This window comes from Podarcis raffonei, chromosome 1, assembly GCF_027172205.1.
Source record: "Podarcis raffonei isolate rPodRaf1 chromosome 1, rPodRaf1.pri, whole genome shotgun sequence".
In the NCBI taxonomy this organism is placed as follows: Eukaryota; Metazoa; Chordata; class Lepidosauria; order Squamata; family Lacertidae; genus Podarcis; species Podarcis raffonei.
This window is the reverse complement of record NC_070602.1, coordinates 105,780,608-105,805,394: the sequence shown is the minus strand read 5'-3', so window position 1 is coordinate 105,805,394 and position 24,787 is coordinate 105,780,608. Positions and strand designations below refer to the sequence as shown.

The following is a 24,787-nucleotide window of genomic DNA, read 5'->3' as shown; positions in this document are numbered from 1 at the left end:
AGCAATACTAGATTTTATTGTCCCTGGACTCCACTATCCTTGCCCCCCCCCCTTTGTTCTTTTTTTGACTATGCATTGCCAAGTACCACTCAAGCATCTTATGAAATCATTTGTATAGGAATTTGCATTATGCAAAGTACATTCCAATTATCTTTCATGACAACACTTCAGAGAGTCTCATCCAAGGTCATCAAGCAAACTTAAAAGCTTTATTGGGAGTCTCAACCTGTGTCAATGCCCAGCACAGTCTGCTACTACTACTACAGTACAAAATATTTTCCAGTGGAATTTATTATAATGGGACAGGGTGGATAAAAATCAATGATTTAAAAAAATTAAAAAAATTGATTTTTAAAATTCGGATTTTTTAAAAATTTAAATCGGATTTTTAAAATAAAATGCTTTCGGAGGAAAAATCTTTCCAAATATAGTTTTCTATTTAATTTACATTATAGTCCAAAGGCTATTCATCAGGAAATAAGGATTTGTTTTAAGTTTTTCATGTGTGCTAAAACTCAGTCTAAGTTTTTGGTGTGTTTTTTTAAAAAACTGTTTAACCAAACAAACATGGATACATATGCTATGTTATTATAACATATGTTATTGTTTTAGTTAAATAAATTGTTTAAAATTGTTATTAAGGAAATGATTATTTTCCTCCTTCCAATAAAGTACAGCAGAAAAGTTGTCCAAATATAAACAGTTAACTTATTAAACCTCACCATAATTTCATAGTTATCTATTTCTGATAGTATAAATCAGTAATTTCTTATATAACTGTAAAAACTACTCTGAAAATTTATTATTCCAAAAACGAAACTTTCCTCTGGTTGTAAATATTAAGATTATACCAGCAAGAATGAGTCTTTCTGTAAAAAAAATATGATTTAAATCAAGTCTTGCTGACTAGTGATTTAAATCAAATCGACCCTGCAATGGGACAAAGCAAAATCTCGCTCAGCCTGAGGGAAAAAAGCAACCATTATATCTCGAAGTGGCAACAAGACAGCCCAGTGTGCTTAATATTTAATATCTGGGCTTGGGAAACTCAAATCTACCCATATACGAAGCTTCAGATATATACACAGATTTCTTAAAAAAAAACAAAAAACAATACCTGTTCTTTTACAGAAGCTAGAATAGTGGTGGCAGTAGCCTCTGTCTCCATGCCCGGACTTGTAGAAGGTTCCTGGGTGGTCTGTTGCAGTCCTTCTTCCAAAGAGGTCTGCTCAGGAGCTGGCATATTGTCTGGGGGGGGGAAAATCAGTTTGACATTTGATGGTTATCTGTTCAATTCACTCATTGCCGCTTCTACACTAAAGCATGACATATACAGTGGTACCTCGGGTTAAGAACTTAATTCATTCTGGAGGTCCGTTCTTAACCTGAAACTGTTCTTAACCTGAAGCACCACTTTAGCTAATGGGGCCTCCTGCTGCTGCGCCACCGCCGCTGCATGATTTCTGTTCTCATCCTGAAGCAAAGTTCTTAACCCGAGGTAATATTTCTGGGTTAGTGTTGTCTGTAACCTGAAGCATATGTAACCTGAAGCATATGTAACCCGAGGTACCACTGTACCTAAAATTTCTGGGAGATACTTCTCCCCTAAAGTAGTATCAAAGAACTAGGGAGAGCAGTTTACAGGGAAGATGTGGTCTTGAAAATAATGTTCTACCCTTAAGCATGCCTCTTCTTTAAAGACAAACAGGAAAGTTACATACATAACAAAACATTTTAGAAAATGCAGCTTTTATTGACTGTAACTCAATTGGCCAAATAATCAATAACGTGGTGATAATCGGTAAAATGATTTCCCCATTAAAATCTGTATCTCAGCTATGTCAGATCTTTCTCTGCCCTCTAATTTTAGAGTGGCTGATAGTACTTACCTGAGACTACGAATCCGTTCTGCTAACCCGCTGCATCTATATCAACTACTTGTGACATTTTTTAATTACACCAGGATTATCTGTTTTGTATGGACATATCCAGGCAGTCTTTGTACATGTTGACTGCCAGCTGGTAATGTGTTTGGGGATTATCATGTGTAAAAATCATAGAGCAGGGGGAACCACACAAAAAAGGGAAGTAGACAGGAGATGAGGGATGGCTGTAAGAAGATTCCTTCTTGCTTTACTTTTCGAAAAAGTTTTTTTTTACAAGTTTTTTTTTTATATATAAAATGAAACTCAGATAGAAATAGAATCTGATATTTTCATTGTGCCATTCTACTTGTCTGACATTAACCCGGAAGTATCTGCAAGGGTGGCTGAGCTGTTATCAATAGTATCTCTTAAGAATGGCACTATTTCGCAGGAAGAAATTCCAATGAAAATCCTCGTCATTACATATTCTTAAAAGGTTGTTTATTTGTATATATTTAAATTTTTATATATGGATGTTTTATGATGGTCTATATTTGTAATGCCTGATAAAGGTTTGGCGAAGAAAGGAAGCAGAAAGGGGGAACGTATACCTTCCTTCCAAATAAGTACCACTTTTCATATTTTGCACATTTGATCACCATGTGATTACTAGCAGATATGTTTTGCATACAGATATGCAGATATGTTTTGTTACAAGTCCCACTTGTAGTATTCTATTTCCTATACAGTGGTACCTCAGGTTAAGTACTTAATTCGTTCCGGAGGTCCATACTTAACCTGAAACTGTTCTTAACCGGAAGCACCACTTTAGCTAATGGGGCCTCCTGCTGCTGCCGCGCTGCTGGACCACGATTTCTGTTCTCATCCTGAAGCAAAGTTCTTAACCTGAAGCACTATTTCTGGGTTAGCAGAGTCTGTAACCTGAAGCGTATGTAACCCGAGGTACCACTGTAATCCATACATCTAAACCATATGCACCTCTTTTACATGTCTATAGTACAAAAAGAAATCATAACACACTATTTACAAAAAATAAAACACCCCAAAAACCCCTTCAGTGCCCATAAGAGTTTATTTCCACAGACTACCAGGCGAGTGGTGACTTGTAAGCCTGTAAGAACATCTGGATTACTTCTAAATACCATCTTTTATCATATGCCCCAAGCTATGTATTTTCCAAGCTCCCAATCTTCATCTGTTTAGTATACCTTTTTATGGAAGGCATTCAACAAGTCAATTAACCTTTGCTACCTTTCTTCATACTTTCCCCAGTAAGGTCACGCAGCTCGCGCAAAGTAGTGACACGACCAGCATAAGGCACACAATGTATGTTTGAATCATTTCTCCTATATAAACCTATTAGTTTAAATGTAGTTCTTAATGATCCGTAAATTTTGTTTGCCTTTTGACGAGTATAAAGCACTGAACGGATATTTTCAGGAACCAAAGTATTCTAAGAATGCCTTGAATAGCAGCAGCTAACTTTAAGAACCAAATGCAGGAAGGGCTAACTAAATTCTGCACTTCTCAACAATAAATTTTACTTGCCATTTTAAGGACTACATGTGTGAATCTTTTGATGCTAAGCTTGTCAGAAGCTTTGGCGCTTTGTTGTTCAGACCCTTTGCAGAAAACTGATTCAGTGCTTTTGAAATCATCATTTCCTGTTTGGGACACAACACAGATTTTCCACACTTGGAATACCAAAATTAAAACCACAGGACTAGCCAAAAACATGCATATCCATGAAAAAGTGTTCCCTTCCATAACCGGAATAACTTTATGCATCCTTGAGCTGACACCTCCCAGCCATTCTGAAAATCTGGAGATCCAACAGATGTGCTAATCCCAGAGTGGTTTTAATGCATTATTTTTATGTCTAAATGAAACCAGTGAGAGGAGATAGTGCTATATTTTATTTAAGTGGTTAGCCACAAAAAAAAAAACATGCTAAGTGCCCTCTACTCTACTACTTTGAATGCAGTGTGCTGTTTTATCCCTACTTTAATTTTGCTGAGCCAGAGGAGCCGTTGAAAATTATGTTCAAGCAAGGCAGAAAATGGGACTGCCCTCTAGAAGCCCAAATCTGGGGAAAGGATGCCATTTGCTGCCTCTTCAAGCAGGTGGACCTATACAATACCCACCTGGTAGTGCAAAGCTCCCAAACCCAAGTCAGAAGACCACTTCCTTTGTCTATAGATTAATTATTTGAGAGCACTAACCAGATTTGACCAAACTGCGGGAGGCAGTGGAAGACAGAAGTGCCTGGCGTGCTCTGGTCCATGGGGTCACGAAGAGTCGGACACGACTAAACAACTAAACAATAACAACAACCAGATTTAACAATAAGGAGAGGCATCTCAACAGCTCTTTGGCCTGCACAGCAGTATCTGGGAAAGCTACTGCTTCTAGTAGTCTCCTCTAGTCTAGTACTTCCACAGGCACAGTACTAATGAGAGGAAGCTAGCTATGTCCCTGAAAAAATAAACCTGGAAAGAAGAACCTTTGCTGAGACCTTCTTTCCAAAGAAGGTGGTGGTGTTATTGTTGTCCCAACCACAGCAAGTACTAACTTGATTTGATGTCGATCAAGACTTTCAGGCAAGACATGAACAACCTTCTTCGTCACAAGCATCTTGGTAACAATCTTTCACCAGACAGCTACAACAAGCTGAGACACAACAAGATGACCATGATATCATCCCAGTCGTTATAGATTCTTTAGAAAGCATTGCTTTGGACTCACATTTTCAGATACCCATGTGAAAACTGTCTTAATTCGGCTTACTGCTTAATTTGAAATGCTATCCTTTGTCTATGCACTTTAAGTCATTAAAAAATGGATATTCAGAAAGGAAAGGGCCTCATAATGCCTTATAGAGAAGTAGGGTACGGGAGACTAATCCCCCTATGCAGAATAACTGCAATTGATTTCTACTTTCATAGGCCACATGAGTGCTAAATGTTGCAGCAGAATACAAATCTGTGACTCAATAGGCTTGACTAAGGGAAGCATGTGCTTTACTTTTCAGTTTTTAATTTTTGTGTTCGTCCATTCACATCCTCAATGAAGAAATGCAAATAGTTTATCTTGACTGCATTTCAGTCCTGTCTTCTGCTGTTGGAGAACCTACTCCACATGCAAACCTTCCTCTGAATTTGGAAGGGATCTACTTCTGTCATGCAGATCAGATGGCAGATGTTTAAAGAGATTCCATTGATGTCATAAATGTGATTGCTTTTTCAAATCCCCCCCCCCTAAGATATTTATCTCAAAATCTTAATTTGTCTTGCTGCTTCTGCGATTTTAAAGTGTTCTCACTTGCACTTTAAGCATGGCCAGTGAGCCAAGTGGTTGCGTGGAGGAGTTTGGGAAGCAGTTCAATGAGGCTTACTCCCTAATAAGTGTGAATAAGACTGCAGCGTAAAGCTAGCAGCTGGAAAATGTGCTAGATGTTGTGAGCTGTGTTTTGTTTAAAGCATCAGTCAGCAAAGCATGAGACTGTTAACCTCAGGGTTGTGGGTTCATGTCCCACGAAGGGCAAAAGCATGTGTGGGCAAACTAAGGCCTGGGGGCTGGATCCAGCCCAATTGCCTCCTAAATCCGACCCACAGACGGTCTGGGAATCAGCGTGTTTTTACATTAGTAGAATGTGTCCTTTTATTTAAAATGCATCTCTGGGTTATTTGTGGGGCATAGGAATTCGTTCATTTTTTTTCTCTTCAAAAAATAGTCCGGCCGCTCACAAGGTCTAAGGGACAGTGGACCGCCCCCCCCCCGTTGAAAAAGTTTGCTGACCCCTGGGCAAAAGGCTCCTGCATCACTGGGGGTTGGACCAAATGACCCCTGTGGTCCCTTCCAACTCTACATTTCTGTCATTCTGTTATAAATTCAATAAATAATAATAATATTCTATCAGAGCTTAAAACTGTTCACAGAAGATCACTGGTTTAAACAGAACCATTTTTATTTTAAACAGCAACATACATGAAGTGCATTAAGGTAATTATACTCCCTTGTACAAAATATAACAAAGTGGCTGAATTACTATTATGTAAGTTTCTCTCTATTGGCAAGCTCTAGAGAGCATGTCTTCAAGTTAAGATGTAGGCCAAAATGTACAGCCTACATGAAATGTCTTTCCGTCCCTGTAGCATTACTAATTTTTTACAAGTGCCCCAATGGACTAATCGAAAAGGTGACTTTCAGCTTATCACATTCACATTCTGCAATGCATGAATAGTTAGAGAAGAAGAAAAAGAGCACTTTCTGGCAAGGGGTGATATAAGGCCCTGCATGCCCTAAGGCTTACTGAGGCTTGTTTTAGTAAGAAAATTTCACCTTCATTTGTTCCATATAACATTGGTAGTTGAGTTGACATGTGATAATTATAGCCTGCTTGTTCTGATTATTGTACTTTCTCTAATTCATTGCTGAAGTGATTTATAGTGCCAATAAATTATGAAAAAAATAAATGTATCTATTGCAATGTTGTTTTAAAAAACTAAAATAGTGCATCGCTACAAACCATAAATTACTGTACACAAGTGCAAAAGCTCTGGATCAGGATGTTCATGATTCATATTAAAAATGACAATTTTTTTTAAAAGGAAGTGATTTTAGATAACAAGCTCTGCCCAAATACTAAACTGAAGGAACAGCGTTTTGCAGCTGGAATGCACATAGAATATTTTTGACTCATGCTCAGGTGGATGCGATTTACCGCTTACTACTGCATGCTCTAAATAGAAGCTAAGTAACAGATAAAATTATGCAGTGACAAACATCCATTCATCTGTGGCTCTAAGTAAATGTCGCTGTTCCACTGTATAATACAGCCTGATGGCTTATGGATTTTGGTCTGAAGAGTAAACGAGTGGCAAGAAAGCACATGACAGGGTAGGAGAACAAGTACGCAAGAAGGGTTTAAAACACACTTTTAAAAGAGCATACCTTAAGCAATTATTAGCATACTGAGTAACTACATTAACTAAAGCTGAGAAAGAACATCTCTGCTCCTCCTAAGGCACACACATCTGTAGCAGGAACCACAGGAACATGCTAGGAAAAAGACACATAGCAACTTAAATCCGGCTCCTGTGGCAGTTTCCTGGGATAAAATCCTAAAAAAAGCTCAATCCTAAAAAAAGGTTAAAAACTTTGGTCAGCCCTCACGGCCCTTCACTTCATCAAATCTGACCCTCTTTGAAAAATGTTTGGACACCACAGTCCTAGATCATGGGTAGGCAAACTAAGGCCCGGGGGCTGGATCCGGCCCAAAGGCCTTCTAAATTCAGCCCGTGGACGGTCTGGGAGTCAGCGTGTTTTTACATGAGTAGAATGTGTCCTTTTATTTAAAACGCATCTCTGGTTATTTGTGGGGCATAGGAATTCGTTCATTCCCCCCAAAAAAATATAGTCCGGCCCCCCACAAGGTCTTAGGGACAGTGGACCGGCCCCCTGCTGGAAAAGTCCGCTGACTCCTCTCCTAGATGAACAACTGAAAAAAAGAATAGGTGCTGATGACCCATTTTACATAAGCGGTGAAAGTAATGATGTTACGATGAAGAAATCAGGATTCTGCTTTGTAGGATCAAATACTGTGCTATAAGGTACAATGTTTCTTTTTATGAAGTCATATTTCCAATAATAATAATAATACCCTACCCACTCTGGGTGGCTTCCAACAAATATAAAAGCATAATAAAACATCAAACATCTAAAACATCCTTATACAGGGCTGCCTTCAGATGTCTTCTAAAAGTTGTATAGCTATTTATCTTCTTGACATGTGATGGGAAGGCACTCCACAGGCTGGGCGCCACCACCAAGAAGGCCCTCTGTCTTTCTTGAATTGCTTTATCTCATATAGAAGCCTAACTGAGCATCCCTGTCCTGCTAATCCAAAATCCACATGCTTTCTCACCACATATATACAGCTTCAATTGATTACCGAACTCTTCAGCTTCCCTTTCAAACCCTGTCACTTCTGTCCAATGCTGCCTCTTCCTACGCCACCGCCTCCATCTTGAAATTAGGCCAACTTGGTTTTCACTGTGATGTACACTCTGAGAAACTTGGGGAAATAACATGAAAATTTATTCATGCCTTCCTATGCCCCCAAGCTTCCAGCAATGGGTACTTAAGGTTTGAGAAAGGAAGGGAGGGAAGAGAAAAAGGAAAGAAAGCTGGACAGCAAGTTCTATGGTAATATTCCCATTAGAAATCAGAAAGAGGAGAGAGTCTTGAAGATAGTATGATGAAACTATTCCTGTACTTTCATGTAATAAGAGAATGTAGGTTGGGCATTTCTACTGCCTTAGTCACAATAAGACTAGACTATACAGCTGCTTTCATATGATCAGCGATTTCCTGTCTTCTTGTGTAGGTGGTAGCAATTTTATCAGTGTAGGCACAAAAGACTGTTCATAAATTATAGAAGTTACTATCTCCCTTCCTTTCACGTCTTTCCCTCTGAGCTGTAATGTACTTTTTTAAAAGCTACAGCTTTCCCCACCCCTTTATAATATTAAAGTATTGTTTAAAATATTAGATCTCTTGTTCTCATAAGAAGAACTGTATTTCCTGGAACATACCGTATTTTTTGCTCTATAACACGCACCCGACCATAACACGCATGTAGTTTTTAGAGGAGGAAAATCCGTAGGCATGCCACCCGTAGGCATTCCCTCCATAACACACACAGACATTTCCCCTTACTTTCTAGGAGGAAAAAAGTGAGTGTTATGGTGCAAAAAATACGTTATGTTCCACTTGCTTTATGTGAATTGCAAATAAGTTTAGGGAAGGCATGTTCAGGGAGAGGAAAATATACTTCCTCCAGGAAATGTACAGAACACAGTGAGAGTGTGTTTTTGTGTGTAAAACTATCCTTTTCCACTTAGTTTTTTAGCTAGGCACCGGCAGGCACTACTAGCACCCTCTTCAATAAGTCTAGCGCAAAGGCAAAAAAAAGGAGTGGTTGCCCCACCACACTTTTCTAGGTATAAGGCTAGCACAGTGGTAGCACAAATCACCCCCTTCCCCAAAGTTCTCTGCACATGCTATAGGACTTTGAGAATTTGAAATTATTATTCATTTACTGACTGCAGCCTATATGGTCATAAGCTTCTGATGGGAAAGCTATTAATTATGTTGTGTGTCCCGAGTTCCCATGTTGAGGAGGTGGGAAGAAAGCCTGTTCTGGTTGAGACCATACTCCCCTCAAAACAGCAGGTCATCAGCCTGGATTCAATACTGTCAATAGAGGCCCAGGTGGCTCCAAGTACCTTTTCGCAGTTCTGGCTGGTTCGTCATTGAAGGCCCCCTTTGGACAGAACCAATGCACTCCATGCTGATCCAAACCTCCAGACTGTATTATTGTATGTGCTTTATGTGGAGCTGCCCTTGAAGAGGACTCAGAAACTTCAACTGGTCTAAAATGCAGCGACCAGATTACTGGCTGGAGATCCATTTAGATCTTATATAACCCTTGTGTTAGAACAGCTGCAGTGCTTGCCGGTTTGTTTCTGGGCCCAATTCAAGGTGCTCGTGTTAGTGTTCAACACCCTAAACTACTTAAGCCCCAAATACCCAAAAGACTGCCTCCTTCCCTACAGATCTTCAACGTGGGTACCAAGATTAGCAGAGGGAGACCTCTTGGGTGTTCCACTCCATTCAGAGTTTTCAGCGGGGACACCCTCCCCACAGAGGTGTATCTGGCAGTTTCACTATGCAGTTTTCAGCAAAAGTAAACTAGCAGGTAATGAATTGAATTAATAATAATACTTTCTCCATTGAGTGAATGGCTTATGAGAACTTGGGGCATGTGACCAGACTCACAAACATAATAAAGAGTCACAGAAGAAAGACAGGTAGACAATTGTGAAAAATGGAGCACTTAAAAAAAACAACATACTGAAATAATGTACATGACACACTACCTTATTGTTGGGAGTAATAAGGAGAAAAAAATTATCATTTTCATCGTGATCTGTTGTAGTCTTATCACTACTACCTGCCTGAGCAAAATAATATGCAATATATGACACAAATTCTGGTGATAATTGCATAAAGATTTGTTTTTCTCTCTTTACTGTTATGATTAGAATTATTACAATAAGAACAATCAGACAAGTAAGGAGTCTGCACTTTTATATTAATGGAAAAAACACAAAACCTTGAATGAGATCTTAAAACTGCAGACTAGAGTTGAAATCTAATACTGTTATTTATTATAATACCCGAGTGGTGTTATTTATCATACTTTCCAAGTGTTAGTAGGTACTCAAGAATAACTCAAAATAACTTCTATCTTAAACTACTGAAGCAAAACATGCAAGATGTTTGGATTTAATTTAGTATCAGATTCATTTTTACAGCCAAGGAAAATTAAGTTGTCCATTAGAATTGTTTTGTACAACACGAGATATTCACAACCTAATGTTTGCTTTTGGGCAGGGAAGGGGGGTAGCAAGGATATATTGTGCTTCATTGCACATTGATTATGATCTGTTTTAGAAATAGAACATCCTTGTTCCTCTGAAGATTTAGCCCCTTATAGCTCACTTGCTGTGTAAGTTAACAAACATTAGCATCAAATCTAAGAGGGAAAGAATATGTGTCCATAAATACCATCCTTTCCTTTCTTCCTGAATTCACTCTGATGAAGTGGGGGCTGCAGCCCAATTCAACAGGTTCATTCCCACCACACAAGATTTAGGAATAAATATGGTTTAACAATGCAACTTTTCTTTCTATGATAGTTTGGCACAGAACTAAATAATAAACAGTCCTTTTTAATCTTATTTTTTCCGATTAATACACTTACTATGCATAGTATAAAGATGCTTTGAAAATTTTTACTCAGTGAACCCTCGTAAGAATGGGGGACACAACCAGACTTTCGTTTAATAGCAGTTGGCAGTAGACAGTTCTGTCTACTGCAGGCATGGCCAAACATGGCCCCTCCAGCTGTTTTGGGACTACAACTCCCATCATCCCTAGCTAACAGGACCAGTGGTCAGGGATGATGGGAATTGTAGTCCCAAAACAGCTGGGGGGGCCAAGTTTGGCTATGCCTGGTCTACTGAGTTTGGGAAACACTAGAACTTCAACCTATATAGAAGTTAGTAATTAGTCTCCCATTATATTCTTAGGTGAGCTTGTCTATGCTCACAGAACTAGCACTGATTTGCAGAAATCGAGGACACACTTGTTGTGGTTAAAAATGACTACTTATATAGACTAGCTTTCTACAAAAAAAGAGAACAAAACTTGTTTTAAAAAAGTGGTCTCCACGTATGGCAAGGGTCATCAACCACTTTGGACCAGTAGGCACATTTTTAATTTTGAGAGTGTTGTGTGCACCAGTCACAACATAGCTGTCATAAGAGGCATGACATAACACAAAATTAGAGAAGGGTTCTGTCATGATGAAGCTTTCCCCATAATTTCATTTCCAAAACAGAAAAAGCTTCTGCAATTCTCTTGAATTTCTGCCTGCCATACAGCCAGCAACCCTTTTATTCCCAATACAACTCTGTGGTGAAATCTTGTACTCACCACCACCACCACCACCAACAACAATAATAGTAATAATAATATTATTATTATTTATACCCCGCCCATCTGGCTGGGTTTCCCCAGCCACTTGGGAGTAAGCCCCATTAAACACAGGGACTTACTTCTGAGTAGACAAATATACTATTGTTCTGCAAGTTAACTAGACACTGAATTCTTAATGACTGCCTGATCTTTAGCTCCTGAACATCAGGAGACATGCCTCTTTGCAAAGTTTTGATATTTGCCCTTTGTGGGGAATTCTTTAACATCTGCCCACAATTATTTTCTGTGAATTCTAGTAACTGCCTGATCTCAGACGAGCTTACCACAGAAGAAAAGTGCTAAGGAAAAGGAAGGACAAACTACAGAAATTCAAAAGATTAGCAAATATGATTCAGGTAGGAAAAGGAGGACAAAATAGCAGATATCAGAACCCTGAGGATTCCTCTCGCTTAGTGTCCAAAAAACTCCCTCCACTCATCAATCACAGCTCTGGCTTCATTCATTGACTAAAAACACTGGTAGAAGGCTGCAACAGAAATTGCTTAGAAGGGTACCTGCACATTTTGTTTTGTACCCTTCCTTCTAGGAGGGGGAGAGGCTTAAAATAAGGTACCAATGAAGGCCTTCGTGGGCCACAGGTTGGCAACTCCTGATTTATGGAACTGAAGCACACATTACTCAAGATTTGCAATTTATTTATTGAAGTTAATCAATATAAGTAAAAAATATGGAAAAGTACATTTTAGAAGCTATCATGTAAAAATACTGAAAAGGCAATCCATTTTAATACGCTCTTTTAGCCACACCTTCAATGGTAGTATAGTTTTGTTACAGCTCAGTGTGGAAATTCTGCTAATAAAATCCAGTCATCCAGTCTGGCACGTTTCATATCATGGTAACAATGCAAAATATAATTTACACAACACACTAAATCACAGGAGTGGAATGCTCTGATTTGTAATAGCTATTCAAACTCTTAACACAATAAAATTAAAGGCTCAAATACAGGACATAATCTAGACTGATAAATGGCTTATATTGGCAACTCATACTCCCTGAACTGGCAAATAGACGGGCTCTATTGGATCTGTAACATCTATATTGCTGGCAGCTAGGTAGCCAAAATGAAGCATTTCACAAGTTTTTTTTAATCACCTTTGAAACGTTTCATTCTATCTCTGGCACTCTTACCCTCACAGATATTGGTATCCTCTCTCCACAATCAGCTAAAACTTGCCTTTTTAAATTGCAATACAAGACTGCCATTTAGTACATGTCTAGCTAATACCTGGTGCTAGAAAAATGCATGTGATATCTCAGGTTACTTTTGTGATACAGATAAATACTGGGTACTTACAGTTTTAACCGAATCTATATTTTTGTTGTTGGGCGGCTTTCCACATAAGAAAAAAGGTAACTAAGCAACCAGGCTCTCTCTAAATACAGCAGCAGAACTGCAAAATCCGTTACTAAGCATCACATCTATACAGGTTAAGTACAAACAAAATCTCCGTATGAAACAGAGCCCACATAAGAATTCTAATCCAAAGAATCTTAATTATCTAAAAAGATGAACATATGTAATAAAGAAAACAAAAAGTCTAACGAAAGCAGTTATAGGGAACATGACTGCTAGGAAGACTTATTGTAGAGAGCTTATACTTAGTTCCTATCTTCAATAATGCTCTGAAGTGGCATTATTAGTTTTATAAGATACATTTACAGACAGAACCTACTTGGGCTGCAATTCCATGAACACTACATAGCAAGTCCGATTCAACTTGGTGAGACTGACTGCTGAGCAAGCACACACAAGATTGCACTATTAGATTCAATGGAACTTAAAACGCTCTGTCTTTTTCTGAAAACGTGTAAGAGGACTCATACCAATCAACCATAGAAGTGTGTCCTTTCCAACATAAGCACCTACCTCCAATGCTCTCTTAATGGGTTTTCTTACTTGCACTGAGAATTGTAATACAACTTCGATATATTTACCTAGAAATGTAATGGGATTTACAAGCCAATAGGCTTAGAATGAGAGACTTAAACTTTAAGTCAAAGTGAGTCTTCTAACATAGAGCACTCAAAGTTTGAGAGCCAGGACTATACTAGCGCAAGTGTGGTGTACGGTTACTCTCTCTCATTCCTAGGAATCTCAGCTTTCATCAAACCTGTTCCAAGTGCTCTTCTAGGCCTTGTTGATTCTGAAGCAGTGTTCAAAATTAGCCAGGCACCGGGCACATTTTGCACCTGGCTATTGGCCACTTGCGACCATGTAAAGATGCCCGGGTGCCAGGATGGTGTCTGATATCTTCACCAACTGGAGGTACATGCCTGAGGATCATTGGATCTGGACTGTTTTCACACACTGATACCACATCCTGTAGAATTATATCAGTTATATTTTATCGGCACAATCAGAATGAATTTCAAGAACCTTTTTTTTTTTTTTTGGTGCAGCCTGAGCAGGAGCAGTGAACAACATTACAGTCAACTGTTGTAGCTTGTCTTCACTTACCCCACCACACTGCCCCGCTCAGAGTTGTGAAGAATATTCTTAGGCTATGAATGGTCCGTTCACCATTAAGAAAAAGAAGCAGGAATAGGCCACTATATTTGTGGGCTTTCCCTGAATCAAGAGACTTTTCCTCTTTAAGTTCCCAACATTCTTAACCTAGCTCAAGGTTGTCATCTGAACTAGGGGGAGGTTTAACCGATAATCAATCACAGTCATTCCATCATTTGAAAAATAAGACTTTAGAACCGTCTTGTCCAAAAATGGCAATTAGGCATTCCGTTTTGTCATCTGCAACCTTGGTTTAAGGAGCCATTTGGCCCCTACCTTATATATCTGACTTTCTAACACCGTTCTGAAGTCATATTTAGGAAGTCTGCAAAAGACTCAAAGCATACATGCAGCCTAGAAAGTGTTTCCTAGCACTTTAAGTCTTTCATATTATCAGTATTATCCTGAGGTTGTCAACTTGCACAGCCATCAAAATATGCACATGCATATTAAAAACTGAGGAAAAGCTAGGAGCCAATGCCAATCAGGCCACTTCTTCGTTGTAGCATTTAGAGCATTTTCTAATGTGAGGCTCTGTTTGGGAAGGCAGTTGAGCTAGGAATTGGCAGCAAAGATTCAGTGTTTATGTCAAGCACAACGTTTAAATGTTAGTTAATGGATGAGAATAGAGGTGGAGGCAGAAGGTCAAATGCTTCAGTCACAGCTTTTTTCACTTGACATCTGGACAAATACTACCAGCCTCTCAAAGAACTGCTGCCTTTTTTGAACAAAGAAAGCAGCAATTGATTAATTATTGCAGAGAACATATATGAAAATGCAAAGTGTTCTAGACTGTTAGGAATAAGTACTGTAGCACTGTCATTCTTTTGGAGAGTTCAATAAACAAGAAAATCCTCAGTGACCTCAAACAGATGTCTTTTGAGACATACAGCTTGTGCAGATGTAACACGTGAGTTTTACCTACAGTTAAGACATTGTAAGCAAGTTTCTCTCCTACATGGCACAAGTCTTCTGCAGGTTCTAAGTTCTAACTAATTTCTAGGTTGATATTAACACCAATGTCAACAAAAGCTAAGCATGGCAACAGTAGTTAACACTACTTTGGATTTTATCTTAACCTTGGCTAAAAACAAGGGTTGGGTTAAGAGGGAACCCAATTTAGTGTTAACTACTTGTGTCATGCTTAACCATGGTTAAAATGGCATCGGAAATTCACATCAGAAAGGAGATTGGCAATTGTGGAAGTATATGGTCTTGTGCCCTATGCCCAGTGTGATGGGATGGTGAGCTGCTTGTGCGTAAAATCCTAGTCCCTCAGAGTTTGGCTAAGTCCACAAACCTCTGTCTGTGACGGAGCTCCTTAAGCATGGCTCCATCAGTCGCTCGTTGAATCGGACAGTGGGCGTTTACGGAACTTCTTCCAGCATAAAAGCTCCTTAACGGAAACGCGTCTTCTGGACTCTCGGCGTGACAGTTTCCGGCGAGGAGTGGGTGTCCCTACAGGAGGTCCTGAAACCTCCCCACTGTTCTCGCTTGAAGTGTCTCTGAGCCCTCCCTCCGACTCACTTTCCCTTGGAACTCCACTTCTCCCCCTGCTGGTCCCCTCCTCAGCTGAATGGTCTCTCTCACCCTCCGTGAGCCCTTTCACCTCCTGCGTCTCAGATGGCAGTTCCCTGACATCCAGTAATTTAACCATGGTTAAGAGATTAGAGATGCTAGTCTGGCAAAGCCCCATGGTGAATTTCTTGACTGACCCAGAGTATGCCATTGGCAACACTTATGGCTGGCAAATTTTATTTCTCCTTCCCTTCTACTATTGAACTGTTCTGTCAACCAGACCAGAGTGTCCTGCCCAACAAAGACGGTGTGATCCTAGGATGTTACCACTGATGCAGAACCATTTTTCACTTAAGTCAAATTTGGCTGAATTAGATAAAAATAGATTCTTCAACTTGTAGTCAGCTTAACCAAATTTGGCTACAGGCAGAATTTTATATTTTGATCTGCAAACAACTTCTTACTAAATCAATGAACCTAGGAAAATGTATTTGCTCCAAGAACAACAAACAGAACTCTAACCTGAAAAAAACCCAAAGCTTTTCCTAAAACTGGATTGACAAAATACAGTGGTACCTCAGGTTAAGTACTTAATTAGTTCCAGAGGTCTGTTCTTAACCTGAAACTGTTCTTAACCTGAAGCACCACTTTAGCTAATGGGGCCTCCTGCTGCTGCCGTGAAACCGGAGCACGATTTCTGTTCTCAACCTGAAGCAAAGTTCTTAACCCAAGGTACTATTTCTGGGTTAGCGGAGTCTGTAACCTGAAGCGTATGTAACCCGAGGTACCACTGTACATTCTTCTTTAATTTCAGAAAAGTCATTCCACAGAGATGCTCATAAAAGTTCATTACACATTCATAACCTGTACCAAGAAAGCAAGGCTGAAGTCACACTCTTATTTACTTGAAACCAAATTATAATCAATTGGATTGTTATGGCTAAATTTCGTAAGATACAGGAAACAGTGATGGGACCAAATGGCAATTTTACTTTGTAACTGTGGGAGTTTCTGGTTCTGATCAAAGCAGCAGCACTAAGGAGGTTTCTAAACCCTTCTGCTCATAGGGTTTCTCCAGTGTGGTGTAGTGGTTAAGAGCGGTAGTCACATAATCTGGGGAACCGGGTTCGCGTCTCCGCTCCTCCACATGAAGCTGCTGGGTGACCTTGGGCCAGTCACACTTCTTTGAAGTCTCTCAGCCCCACTCACCTCACAGAGTGTTTGTTGTGGGGGAGGAAGGGAAAGGAGATTGTTAGCCGCTTTGAGACTCCTGAAGGGGAGTGAAAGGCGGGATATCAAATCCAAACTCTTCTTCTTCTACTCTTCTTCTTCTACCCTGAAACTGCTAACACTGTGCAGGGGAAAACAGAGCAAGGTTAAATACAAATCCCTCAGTACCATTGCTCTCATCACCAAAATCAGATCCATGCACCCCAGCCTGTTGTAAAAAAGGAAATTACAATGTCCAGTGATCTAGATCTCTTGGTTCTTGTGTAGTTTGGGCCACATATAGTATTCGAAGTTGTCAAAGCTTTTCTGAGGAAATCACTTAAATTTTAGAGGGAAAGTTACTTTGTATTTTTAGAAGATACTATGCAGCTAATCCATACAAGTATTATTTCATTACTATATGTGCGCATGCATGCGCACAGACATTTACTTTAAGCTTTGGATAACCACACAACCCCTATGTATTCAGAGGAGAGGAGAACGAAAGAAGTTCTACTGATGGCTACAAAACATTCCTAGCAGCACAATGCAAATTCTAATTTTCAGCTGGGACTGGAAGGAAGATCATTTCAGTGGCAATGGGACCAGTTGCTGAAAAGGGGGTACTGAACTTGGAATTCACACTTCTTCTGAGCCACTTCCCTCTTATTTCAATGAAGCTTGTGTGTTAGATTTACCAAAAAAGTTTTCCAACAAACTTTCTCATATTGAAACTATATGTAAACACAATTTCAGTCTACATTTTACAAGGGTTACTGTATTGGATCTGCCCTTATTAGTCAAACATGAAAAAGCCTTCTATGCAACTCTAAACTTCAGTATCTTATTTCAGTAGTGCATACACACAATTTGTCCAATAAAAAGGAAAATTTGAGATAGTACAGCAACCACATGAGTGCATATATGAATGTCACGAATGCTTTGCTATGTAATCAGAGTAATATACCTGATCTAGAATTTATGATCCTTCAGTCTTTGCAATGTAAACATTCTGCATAGGACAGCAGACATAGGGATGGCTCTTACATTACTTTTGTGATATGCTTGTTCCTGCAAGATAGCTCCCATGCTGCACCAATAACTTAGGTAATGCTGAAATTGTACAGAGCCTTGGGAGGAGTGGCATTGTTGTGGTGAGAAGTCGTCCCCTCCACCCCTCCCAATGATCTTATTATTACATGCATTATTGAAGCTGTGTGAAAATTCACTACATGAAAGTGGCAAACACTCCCCCAGGATGGCATAAGAACCAACTTTAAGTGTAACCAGAGGAAGAAGTTAAAATTTGGACTACGAAATTGCCAAAATGTCTGCCGGTTATTTGCTGGCTAGGGTAACTGTTTCTATTGTTAAGGGTTTTCCAACTCAACAGCTAAAACACTGTCAACAATAGAAGTCAGATGCCACAATCCGATACCTTCTTATTTGTGAGTAAGTCCCATTTAACACAATGGGACTTATTAAGAAGGTAGGCATATTACTGCATTGTCAGTTACAGACATTATTTATATACAGTGGTACCTCAGTTGTCGAACGTTTTGGAAGTCGAACGGTCTTCTGGAATGGATTAAATTTGACAACCAAGGTACCACTGTATACAGAAGGAACTACTCAGTTCCTTCTGTATAGTCTCATATTTGTCTGGTATTCCACCTTATTTGGTATTCCACCTTGCTGGCAATAATCCAAAAGAGACTAGAACCCTGTGGCCAAGTAATTGGCTGGTTAGTTCAAGCCAATATCTGGAATAACAGACATATTCTTGACCTATTTTTCCCTTAGGGCTGCCATGCCACAATGGTACAGTAACAAATGGCCGTTTCTTGGTCAGGATCTAGACCAGTCTTCCCCAAGCTAGTAGGCTAAACCATCTGGAGCGTACAGCTGCCATCATCACCAGGCGTTAGGGCTAATGTTCAGGGATGATGGGAGCTGCAGTTCAGTAACTTCGGGGGGGGGGCACAAGTTCCTTACCCTGTGTTAGGTGGTTGAAGCTTTCCATTGTAACAAAGTGGTATGTATGTATTATACACAGTCCTCAAAAGATGTAATTATTTTTAAAAGACATTAGGAATTTAACACTGTCAACATTGCTGCCTTAGAACATCCCTCTGGTACAGAAGTACACAATTCATGTTACCTTCAGGGCAAAGTTATATTTCCCCTGCTAAGAGGACTGTATCACTGCATTAACCACTGAAAAGCATAGGCGATTATTCCAACGTGTATGCACAAACACACATATAGCTTCTTAAAATTATTTCCCCTTACACCCTAATTTTCTCTGTGTCTCACAGCCTGCTTTCTCCTTTCTTTACACAGCTGCACATCTCTCTGAAGAGCTAAGAACTCACCTGCCTTACCATGCTTTCTCTCATCACCAGTTCTGTGTCCCCACTCTCAGCAACCAGTTTTTTTTTTTACTGTTGTCTACCTAGAGCAACCTTTCTCAACCTTGGGTCCCCAGATGTTTTGGACCTACAACTTCCATCATTCCTAGCTAGCAGGGCCAATGGTCAGCGATGATTGGAGTTGTAGTTCAACAACATCTGGGGACCCACAGTTGAGAAAGGCTGACCTAGAGGGTTCCCTAAAGCTCCACTTCTCAGCAACCTACTTTTTCCATAGCAATCTTCCTGTATTACCTCAGGTACCTGTGCACCCTCATTTCTGTCGTCCCCATCCTCTGCTGGCTACTGCATTTGCTGACAGACAAACCAAGCACGTGCCAAGGGCCTCAAATGACTGAAAACAGTACTCCTTGTGCAGAATTTTGGCTGAGGCAATCCCTGAATAGAAAATGCTATTAATAATTGATTATTATTAATCATAAATATTATTAATGCAGTTCAGGAGGAGAAGCTCTTGTCAGTGGCTGGCTTTTTAACTGCTTCTGAAGAAAACTGCCCTGCCAAGAACCAAAATTTAAAAATTAATCTGTGCATAGTTTTGGTCCATTACACGCCACACACCAGCATGTAAGGAGGACACACTAGTGTGTGTGTGTGTGTGTGTCTCAGTTTGTAAAGTAACACAAGCTATCACAAACCAAAGCCCAGGGCTTACTTAAAGATCTCTCCATACCCCCATTTCTCTGATGTCTCTGCATTCACTTCTCAAGCTAATATCTTCTTTTCCCTCTGTATCCATTTCCCCATTCCATAGATTTATCTGAATTTACCAACTCTCACTTATTTCTCCCTTCTTTCACCACCCTATAAGTCTATCAATATCCAATTTTATCCCCTTTCCCTCTCTGCACCAGTACATATTTTTCTGTACCCTTAGCTGTTACTGGTTTCCCCCCTCCCATTTCTTTATGCTCTATTTTTGTTCCAGTTCTGTCTCCCTCTGCCCCATCCATCCTTATTCCTCACCAAATTCAGTGGAAACAGCCCACTCCTTGGCTCTTAGCTCCCAGGAATGGAATGTGCATTATACTGTGGCTGCCTGCACCCGGCTAGAAACACTGGTATGAATCTACTCTGTGCCTCTGAAGCCAGAGAAATAATGCATCCTATCCCCACTTCCACCTGTCATGGTTTTTGGGCAAGCCTTAGATGGTTCCACAAATATGCTGGAAAGGGCCATAAACATTTATTTATTACTAATAATTGTTTGAAGTTGTTAGCCACATCACAACTGTTCTTGGGAAGCTATTGTAACCTGTTGCCAAGTGTCCAAACTGGAGGTGTAGATCATATCCCTCAGAGTCTTGAAGGAACAGCCGTCACTGCATGTACCTCCAGAAAGCCTACTCTTGAGCAGCAAGTCTACAAATGTATTATGTAGGGCAAATCTAGCTATTGACAAGATTTGCCTTATTTTTCCTGAGAAGCTGAAAATGAGGTCAAGATTCTGCAGAGATGGGTAGGAATCCCTATCCTTGCACTAGACCACCTAGTAAAAATGCATTGGGTCAACTTGTCTGCATATGAAAATATTTCAGTATATATAATCATAAAAAATCAATACAGCAATTCCGCAATTTACAGGGGTTACGTTCCAGGAATTGCACCTAAAGCAAGTTCAATGTTCAATGAGTTCAATGGCAGGTAGGACTGCCAAAGTCTTTTTTTCCCAGATGCCTGCCCCTTTCCAATATACTGTATTTTTTGCTCTATAAGACTCACTTTTTCCCTCCTAAAAAGTAAGGGGAAATGTGTGTGCGTCTTATGGAGTGAATGCAGGCTGCACAGCTATCCCAGAAGCCAGAACAGAATATTCAGAATATTTTTTTTCTTGTTTTCCTCCTCCAAAAACTAGGTGCGTCTTGTGGTCTGGTGTGTCTTATAGAACAAAAACTATGGTATATATATTTCTTGCCAAGTGCATAAAGCTGAATGCACACAGTTAAATGTGCATAAATCGCAGGCCTACTGCATTACAAATAATCCAGGTAGCACAGTTATCTTTTTAAAAGTTCTGTAATACTGGCAATAGGTCAAACAAAAGGGAAGTAGGTTGTTTATATTCTGTTTTGTCCTTTCCAATCTCCTAACTCCCCCCCCGCCTGCCCCCACACCCCATGAACACTTTTGCCCTTTGATTCAATAGCTGGTTGCACTACACTCAGAATATGTGAACAAGGATATCCTGGCAGGACAAAAAACCTTAGTGATGGCTATTGGGTTTATTAAGCCTATAAGTATGAAGATCTATTATGATAATTAAGACATTTAAAATAAAGAGAATGGCTTCTCACACCACAGACTTCTACAGCAATTCCCTCAGGATGTGTTTCACCTCTCAGTGCAGAAAATATCTTATTTGATTGCTCTTACAATATGAAATCACTTCATTCAATCATTCCTGAGGAGATGCTATACTTTATATGTCATGAGATCAGGAATTCACTTTATTATCTGAAACACAGTACCTAAACAAAAGAGAGAGATTGCCACTTAAAATGAAACACCCTGGTGAAATATCCTCTATAGCTGTGAAATAGGTTGGTGGCAAAAGGAGTAATCTCTAGAAAAAGGTAAAGCTTGTAGTTGTGAGAAAACAGCTGGCGTCACCAAAGCACTGAGGTGGAAGGGGTGGGGGAAAGAATTTGAGGCTACTCTAGTGCCAAAATCAGACAGTGAGAATGGGTGGAGACATAGCGGGTTCTGATGATTCTAGGAATGGTTGCAGATGAGCAAGTTTGGGAGGGAGCTTGAAATTTGCTGGCTCTGAAATTGCTGAAGCACCAGAGAATGAGTAAAGGAAGTTCAGAGGAGCCAATATCATTTGGGAGTGAGTTAGGGATACGAATATAGGTATTTATCAAGCAGTTACAGTGCTTAAGTATACTGGTAATTACTGTTGCATAAGAAATTTTCAAAATGCATTTTATCCTATTTTAATATCACCCAGCTTCCTTTATTCAGAAAGGAAAACTGTGCTGTCTGATAAGTCATTTGGTTCACAATAATTCTATGTAACGATTACAAAACTCCATCCAAACATGGTAATTCAAGCAATCCTTCAGAAGCACAATGTCGATGCAAAACGTATAAAGCATTAGGTGCCTAAGACTCTCCCAAGAGCACTCCAGTTTTGACTGTACACATTGCTGTATTTAACAGTAGTGGGGACAGAACAAGTGACAGTCAAGGATGCACAGGATACTGCTTACAATAAATACATTAGGGGTGTGTGTGCGTGTTTTAAATTTCACTGAAACTCAAAAGTATGTTTTACAGTTAAAAAAAGCACACATCATCACTCATAAAATAGCATTCAGCATACAAGACGGTAGACGCCTTTGAATATAAAGCATTTCATCAGGGCAACAGCAATATCTGTTTTGAAGCAAGGTATATTACAGTTTTTAAAATGCTCTTGTGCAGGCACCTTTCAATTAAAAGTAATAGCCAAGCCACCATCTCTTATTTTGAATAACTGCCCCAAACATGTCAGAACAGCCAACTATGTGAAATGCTCTGGGACTTGCTTTGGCAGCTACCACTACAATTTCTTCTTAACCTAAGGATGGTAATTATTTCCTTTCATCTGGCAGAGGGGAAAAAATGAAACAGAAAACAACTACTTTTAGATCGTGTTCAGACACGTACATTATTCCCTTTTACCTATGGCTGAACCATTGTGCCCCAAACTTTTCGACATGTTGCTTTGTCTCCCTTCCCCACCCCCACCCCACTCCAAGCCCCCTCCTCACAAATATCAAGTTAAACGGTTTTGGCAGCTTCAATAGATGAATAGACCTAATACATGGTACTACGAGACATAAATCTGGGGAAAGACATGCTGGCAATTGTTATGCCCTGCTGCCATTCTGTGTTGTTCCAAATGGTAATTGACACGCCCAGTAATTTATCAGTACCAGACAGTCCTCTCTGCCCCATCTCTAGTAAAACACTTGCCTCTCTGTTCTTTAATCTGATTGGCATTATAGGGGTGTACATGAAGCTCACTATTGATAAGAAACAGTTATCCCTCTAATGCACCATATGAAAACATCTCTAGATTATAGTTTCATGCACTGAATATAATGGGGAGTGGGGGGTGGATTATGTTGTAAAACTCTTCCTATAATGCCACACAGCTTTAATACATTTTTTTCTCTGGTCCTCAGCCGGTTTTCTGCAAGGCTTCCCTCAGTTTCCATAGCTCTGCTTTGAGTCATGTACCAAAATGCTACAGTACTAAACTGAATGACGTCTGAATCATAACTTGGCACAAAATACGTTTGAAAGAGAGGGGGTAAGGCAAGCCCACCCCTTGCTCGACAGGGATAGGTCAAACCAACAGTCATTAGAAGGGCCATCAAAAGTAGCCTTCAAGGGGAGGAATCTGACTAGACTCTGATCCTGTGTAATGCCTGCTCAAAGCATGCAGCACGGCTACTGCTTCTTCTCTCTCTGCAGCAAGGCGGCAGGAACGGGCTTTTTCCCTTTTGCTGTTCAAGAGATGGTCCAGTGACCTTTGGCTGTTCAGAGAGCTGGGCAAGAAGCGATCTGTTGCAGCGGGCTTCCGAGGCATTCCATGCATTCCTGCACTATCTAAAAGCTCCAGGAACAAACAACGTGTCCCCCTCCCACACACAGGCACACACCTGCCTTCTCATTCGCCCAGAGCGCCAGCAGCTTCCGTCCACACACCACCACCACCGTCTGTCGCACTCCTCAAACATGCAGCCAAAACCAAGCAGTCACTGCCGCTGCTGCCCCCTCCTTCTCTCTCCCTACAGGGTGACTGCAGAGGGACAGTAGTTGGGGGTCCCCTACTGAGGAAACCCAGGGCAAAGAGAAAGAGAGAGAAAGAGAAAGCACGAGAGCCACAGACATTTTCTGGCTTCGCTACTCAAGCCTGGTTGCATGTGGCTCTAACAAGCAAATGGGAGAAAATACAAGATGGGGGCGAGGTCGAGTGAGGGGAGACTGCAGGTTAAGAGGGAAGGATTTAGAGGGCCAGGAAGAGAAAGGGGGTTGGGGGTTGGAAGCAGCTGGTTAACCAGGGAAACAAGAGGAAGGGGATAGGACGTTGTTGTCCCTCCCCGCTTTTAAAGACAAGAGGCTGAAGAAGCAGGAAGAAATTTATACCAAGAGAACATGGGGAATTCCAGCAAAGATGAGGGAATGGGCAGGGAATTGTAAGGGTTTAAAGGACATGCAAAAGGCAGGGGAGGATTGAAGGGGCTTATACTCTGGCAGACAAGGGCGTGGGGTTTTACTGGGGCTCAGTGAATGAAAAAGTACAGGGGAGGGGGGGAAATGCTGAAAAGCAGTATTACTTGTAAAACAGAGTATAAAAAGCTTTATAGGAACCAGAGGACGTTCACTCTGAGAAGAGGCCAGAACTAAAAAGGGAAGCTATTTAAGGAAATAATCATCTATTAATGAGGGAAATGCAAAGGTTTAGAAAGCAAGAAATGAGGTTAAGAAAAGGGAATAACAATGTACTGAGAGTGCTTTTAGGGGATATTTTGCGATTCTGGAGGGGGAAAACATTCTCAGGGCAAAGGGCTAAAACTGAGATTAAGCAAAAGACACTTGATGGGGATAGGTAT

At 40.3% G+C, this 24,787-nt stretch overlaps 1 protein-coding gene across 9 annotated transcripts in view; it reads right to left on the bottom strand.

Annotated features, from left to right (window-relative positions):
- The window catches only part of PKP4 (plakophilin 4), a 93,517-nt gene that overhangs the window by 67,683 nt on the left and 1,047 nt on the right, over positions 1-24,787 (bottom strand). For all 9 annotated transcript variants that reach the window (XM_053407494.1, XM_053407529.1, XM_053407484.1 and 6 more), the window contains one exon: positions 1,118-1,248. In XM_053407494.1, the coding sequence (XP_053263469.1) occupies positions 1,118-1,243 (126 nt within the window). In that variant the 5' untranslated portion in view covers positions 1,244-1,248. Of the gene's footprint in view, positions 1-1,117; positions 1,249-24,787 lie in introns of those variants that run through there.